The sequence below is a fragment of the Amphiprion ocellaris genome, chromosome 23, assembly GCF_022539595.1.
Source record: "Amphiprion ocellaris isolate individual 3 ecotype Okinawa chromosome 23, ASM2253959v1, whole genome shotgun sequence".
Lineage (NCBI taxonomy): Eukaryota > Metazoa > Chordata > Actinopteri > Pomacentridae > Amphiprion > Amphiprion ocellaris.
In genome coordinates, this window is record NC_072788.1 from 20,553,543 (window position 1) to 20,560,059 (window position 6,517).

Sequence of the window (6,517 nt, forward strand, 5' to 3'; positions counted from 1 at the left end):
CCAAAATGTGGAACAATTCCTTTATAGTTGGCCTAAACACACTTGGCAGTGGGTCTGGTGATCAGCGGTCTAAATGTTCTTTTAGAAGCTTCTGCATCCAGCAATGGCAAGATTCATTGTTGTCAGACATGATGATACTTATAAACCACCCATCTAACTACACAACCATTCAAAAGTTTGAGGTCACCAAGACAATTTCATGCTTTCCATGAAACCTCACACTTTTATCCATGTGCTAACATAACTGCACAAGGGTTTTCTAATCATCAATTAGTCTTTCAACTCCATTAGCTAACACAATGTAGCATTAGAACACAGGAGTGATGGTTGCTGGAAATGTTCCTCTGTACCCCTATGGAGATATTCCATTAAAAATCAGCTGTTTCCAGCTAGAATAGTCATTTACCACATTAACAATGTCTAGACTGGATTTCTGATTCTTTGAATGTAATCTTCATTGAAAAAAATGCTTTTCTTTTAAAAACAAGGACATTTTTAGTGCCCCCAAACTTTTGAATGGTAGTGCACATGTGAAAAAAAAATTAATTTCTACAAACATAAGCATGGCAATAGAATGACATGGTTTTAAAAATTCCTGGGTTCAGATATAGCTCTCTGCTGTGCATTTCGAGCTTGCAGAGCATGACATGATATTGCACAAAGAGTGAACATGTGGAGACACAGCCTTGACAAGTTGGCCTGGTTGTGTGTTGATTATTAATACTCAAAAACATACAATTTTGAGGCAGTAAATCTAATCACAGTGAGACTGAGTCCTAAGCTATAAGTCAACATTTTGCCCGTTGTAATCAGAATCATGTGATAAATACTTACATGCTACATTTTTTATGAGCAAAACTAGCAAAAGTATCATAGAATCTAAGTTTTTCCCTGGCAAATTTTAACCATAAATTTGATGTTGGAAGTCATAATTTTGGCTTTTAATTCTGTCAGAGTTTAAAAAGTTCTTCCAATCTGAGTCTTTGGATGAGAAACCTAGAAAAAAATAGGAACCCTTGGTAATGGCTTAGACTTGTTTCAAACCATCCCAAGCTCTATCACCTCAAAGATTCTTCCTGTTAAAAGGGTTCGCAACTTCAACAACATACACACACTTCTAGTTTCCTTGTGTAATTTGTCATATCACATCCAGAACTGCTGTGTGCCTGAGGGGACAACATTCACTGTAGTACAGAACAAGAAATGTGTATAAACCCTCACTGTTGCTGGAACCTACAAGGAACAGGAACATGTTGATACTGGTTCATGTGTGATACTTGTGTAAACGTACGTAAACAGTGTGACAAATAGCTAGGCCACTCTACAAGCCAGGGCTGGAGGATTGGAAGCACATGCTAAGTACATGGTGAGTAATGATAATGGAATTGAAGGAACTTTTACATACCCAAGTCTGAAGCAACACTTGAAATGCTAACCGTACTTCTAACAGAACTCTGTAACATAAGCAGGTCTGAGTGATCATGCTGACCTACACCAGGCCCTACAACTAATCTCAATTTGCTATCTGCACCTACAGAGCAGTGAGCAACTGCAGTTTGTTTCTGTAGTTCTCTGTAGAGATTAAATCTGGTTATACTGTAGACTTTAGGCAAAAACATTCTATTAAAGAAAGTTGGCAATAAATGTCCTCTTCCTGTTGATTTACTCCACATAAACAACTTGCTTCACTAATCTGATAATTTGACAGTTTTTGTAGAAACAATCCCTGCTTAGACAACACTGCAACAGAGCTCTATAGTCATCACCAATGACTACAGACAGAACTGAACGAAACCATTAAAACAACACGGGCATAAGTGTAGAAGAAATACCCTGACCAAAATGCTTGGTGCTTGGGTCTCAATGGTGAAACAGTTCAACAATGGTGAATATCAAGTATTTATGTGATCAAGAGCCTGGCCTGGCTCTCTCACAAATCAGCTCAAAGAAAATGGTACAATCATCATTGGGTTAGACTTGGGCAGTACCATTGTTAGGACTGCGGTCATTTAGGTATGTATGGTGTTTTTTGTGCTCTGCGTGTTTCCTTTATATTTGCCATCAAATATGCAAATAGAGCTGCACCGCGGCGGATTGGTTGATGCTACCAGGAAGGTCGCGATAAAAATGCGGGATGGTGACGTCATCTCCGGGTTGGAGGGTCAGAGGGCGTGGCATTCCATCCTACCCTGCTTCCAACCAAGCACACGTCAGCACACATCATTATTAGCAGTCGTCTGTGATTTGGAGGTTATAGTATAATAGGAGTGAGCGGCCACCTTTTGTGTTAAACTGTTTTCTCTTGTTTAATGTAGGATAGGGAGGAAAGACCGTGTTTTTCTTTTACCAGTTTTTGTTTCAGTAGGTCATTCTTGGTTAACAGACTAGTGGGGTTTTGTTTGTTTTTTTGTTTTGGCTCACTCTAGGTTTTAGTTACGCATTGCCGTTGTTTTTGTTAAAATAACATCCTCTGTTTACACCTTTTTATTGTAAATAAACACTTATCTATATGAGAAAACGTGTGTTTTAGCTGCTTGGGACCAGGGGAAGGATGCCTCTTCATGTTAGGTTCAGTAACCCCTAGGCTGAGTGTAGCAACCATGTATACCATCAAAGTGGTACCACATTCAATGCCATCAAATGAATCTGACAATGCTTTGTTGTTGTAAGCATTAGTGGTTATCTCTTGAACAGAAAATATTCTATACTATTTTAGACTAATTGGTTTGGACTAAAATTGTTGCTTGTGTTGGCTTTTTTTAATTGCTGAAGAGAGGATTGGTAGAAGAAAGTGAGGTGTCGAAAAAGTGCTGTTTTGGAATCATATCAAAAGTCAGGTATAATATCAACTTTTGGACAATTACCAGACTGACTTTAGACAAATTACCTGTCAAAAACCACACAGTTTATATTACTACATAAACTTTGAATCAAGTAATATAGAAAATAAAATCAAAGTTTTGTCAGGATTTTCAGGAAGGAACAGTCAACATGGTAGTTATTAGGGCTATGAGGACTGATTACATTATTTCTTTGGCAAGTATTTTTTTAAATTAGTGCATTCTCTTGTTGACTAAATAGCATGAACTGGGCCTCAACAGTACATTTCTGTGCTTTAACCTCCTCACATTTTAGAAACTACAACCATTAGTATGTCTCACATTTTGCATATTACAAGGCAAAATGCAGCCACAAGTTGGCAGTGGCTCTGTGTATCACGTGGTGTTTAGTTATTTGACTCATGTCAAAGCAGTTGTAAGATCTTTATGACATGAGTTTTATATCTTGGTCCATGGTCCATATTCATAAATACATTTGTTAGGGAACGTTTAACTGGGTTTCAACAACAAATTTTGTCCCATGGCCCAAGTACAGATTACATCCAATTACTGGTACTGTCTACTATTTGTATTTTTTGCCTGACCAACAATTTTAACATCAAACGCGTTCAGTTTGTAATGATGTAACATCCTACGTCCAGTGAAATCCAGTCACAAGTCACAAACTTCTTGTGAGAGTTAAGGTTGCACTGGAGAGAATTTTAATTTATGAAACCATTGTTCTAAAATTCTAGCTACAGCCCTGGTGGTGCTGATGGTGTAGATGACTGTATCCTGTCCTCCACCTAGTAGACCCGACTACGCCTGGACAATAAAACAACAGACAAGCTGAGGATAGACACTTCCTCAATAGTAATATGAAAATTGTTCAGTCAAATGTCCAATGCTTCAGTTGCATGAACCAACAGCGAGTGTGTTCCTTCCCTGACTAAAAATCACTGCCATCTCCCTTGACAATGGAACTGTTTCATCCTCTGTTACTCTCCCCATGGCAGGTTTCCTAAGACATGCTAGCCCATGTCTGTCTAGGCGTCTCGTCCACACCCACAAACCTTCCCTAGTGAAGGAGTTTTATTTATTTGTGTGTGGTTTTTGTTGCTACGTTAGCATTAAATGGTGTGACTTGATAAACAGGCTAAAGTAACTAAATTCAACATAAGTTGGTGACATTAATAGTAAATATTTTATTCTGCTGTTTTTTACTAACCCTTAGATGCATAAGTGGGTCAAAAATGACCTGGTCAGGTTGTTTTCTTGCAATATCATTGAAATGAAAAGTTTTCATCATTTCATATTCCAGCGATTCCTCAAAAAACATGTTTTTGATATCATTCCATTTAAATGTTTAAGTTACCTTTTATACTTTTAGAGAAATTCTAATATTTGTATTACTTCCCCAAGCTTTTTATCACTGAAAATATCATACAAGAGGTGATGCACAAACTTGGAGGGACGGAGAGCAGCAAGAGCTGGAGGAAGAAAGTGGAAATATGTCAAAATATAAATTTTAAATAATTTCTAGACCATGACAAGTTGTTTTGATCATAAAGTAAAATACTAGATTGCTCATTGTTCTTCTGTCAATTTGTGTCTCATTTTTGTAATGTCTTGGCTTGTTTTTGTTGTTTTTTGTCTGACTTTTGTCGTTTGTTGTTTTGTCTTATTTTTGACATTTTGTGTTCTGCTTTATTTGTTGTTTTGTGTATGTCTACTTTTTTGTCATTTTGTTTCTCACTTTTGTCATTTTTTGTCGCTTTGTAATTTTTTTGTCTAACTTTTTGTCTCTTTTTTGTTTTGTTTCGTGTTGTTTGTCTCATTTTTTGTCGTTCTGTGTCTCGTTTTTGTCATATTGCATCTCATTTTGTAATATTTTGTCTTGTTTTTGTTGTTTTTTGTCTGACTTTTGTCATATTGATCATAAAGTAAAATACTATATCACTCACTTCCAGATACCTGTGATTAAATGTTTTGTGCCTGTGAAGATACACAGTAATCTTGTAATGTGTTGTAATGCGTAAATGATAAACTGAGGCAAAATACTGCTGAAATTGAACTTATTTTTCTTAAAAAATGTCAGGTTGTTCATGATGTTTTGTAGAAAGATAATTTCTTAAATGTGAACACTTTCAGAACGTACTTTTTTGCACTAAAACAAAGGAAAAATTTGAGTTGTCATTATTTATACGCTGTTATGCTGTGATTTTTGTCCTGGTTCGGCCCACTTGAGATCAAATTGGGTTGAATGTGGCTCCTGCACTAAAATGAGTTAGACACCCCTGGACTAAGGGTTAAAAATAGGTACTCAAAATGACCAACAATTATCTATATATCAAAAGCAATGAAACATTTTACCTGATCTATTTATTTATATATCTAATAGAAAGCCCACCTCTAGACCTAACACCAACTGTTCTTCCTGAGATGATCACTCATTCTCACAGCCAGGTTTTTTTTTTAGCATTAACAGGATGCTACACCACATGGCAACAACAACAGAACACTGGCTCAATATAGAGAAACAAATGCGGAAGTGTCTCTCTACAGGGGGCTCGGTTTTATCAACAACTGTCAACAGATTTGCGTCGAGATGCTGCCCGACTTTTAGAAAACCCCTGTCAGTCTAAGATCCTTCCAGTATCCTACTGCCTCCTGTTCACAATCATGCTACAGCTAAATACTACGCAGTTAAAAGCAAGGACCGAGGAGAATTGATGATAACCAGCTAAGAGCATTTCACTTCAAACTTTTATAAACATCTACCTCATGACTCGGTAATACTGGTGGAATAACAAGTCGACGAATAAGAGGGTTCATTTTATTGGCAAACAGGCTAGTTGATGTAAGCTGACCTACATCCAAATGATCCTTTTAAGGCCATGTTGTTCTCTGTCGCACATTTAAACAGCTGACAACTGAAGCGCTGATATTTCTAAATGGAGTTCGGCATCACTTTGGGTGACGTCTGTCAGTCCCTTTAACACTCTGTTAAAGAGAATTGTTTCGAAAGACACCGCTGAAACACATACAAACTATCTATTATGCTTCATAAATGTGATTTATAACAGTTACTTACCATTTATTAGTGCATTCTACTATCAGTTCTTGAAACGAAGCAGCGAACTGGAACTTGGATGCTTTCTTTCCGACTCGCTGGAGCCGCTTCCAGACCGAAGTCATGGTTGGACTTGTCAGCTAATTCTAGCAAAGACGCGACACCCCGACATTAAAATGAAGGAAATATCTGTCCACGCTCCTGTGTCCCTTCCGTGGGGGCTTCACCTGTGGAAGTGGATGGAGAAGCTCCACCTGCCTGGCTGGCTGGCAGCTCCTCAACGACGTCCACTCCTCAGACAGGCTGGAAACAAACACACGCCTCAAGTCACACACAGACAAGTTACCCGGAAGAAACCGGAACACGCATGATTGTGACTGTCAAAATAATGTCCTTGAGGGATGCAGATGTTTGTACGTAGGTCCATCCAGAACTGCAGGAAATTTTACGTCCCACTAATCGAATTTTAAATGATCAATGTACAAAATACTAAAACATACAGTTGTTGTGTAAATTTACTTGTCCTGAGAGCAAATCTAAAACCAATCTAGGAGAAAAGAATATTTTAAAACATTTTTAAAATGCCAAATAAGTCTGGAATTCTCCCTAAAATGTCATTTTTACC

The 6,517-nt window shown here is 37.6% G+C and overlaps 1 protein-coding gene across 15 annotated transcripts in view; it reads right to left on the reverse strand.

Moving 5' to 3' along the window:
• The window catches only part of ehbp1l1a (EH domain binding protein 1-like 1a), a 44,896-nt gene extending 38,683 nt beyond the window's left edge, over positions 1 to 6,213 (reverse strand). For 9 of the 15 annotated variants that reach the window (XM_035954244.2, XM_035954242.2, XM_035954241.2 and 6 more), the window contains exon 1: positions 5,914 to 6,206. In XM_035954244.2, the coding sequence (XP_035810137.2) occupies positions 5,914 to 6,017 (104 nt within the window). In that variant the 5' untranslated portion in view covers positions 6,018 to 6,206. Of the gene's footprint in view, positions 1 to 5,913 lie in introns of all 15 variants that reach the window. The other 6 variants (XM_035954248.2, XM_035954247.2, XM_035954246.2 and 3 more) reach the window with 4 other exon arrangements.
• Between the last annotated feature and the right edge of the window lie 304 nt (positions 6,214 to 6,517).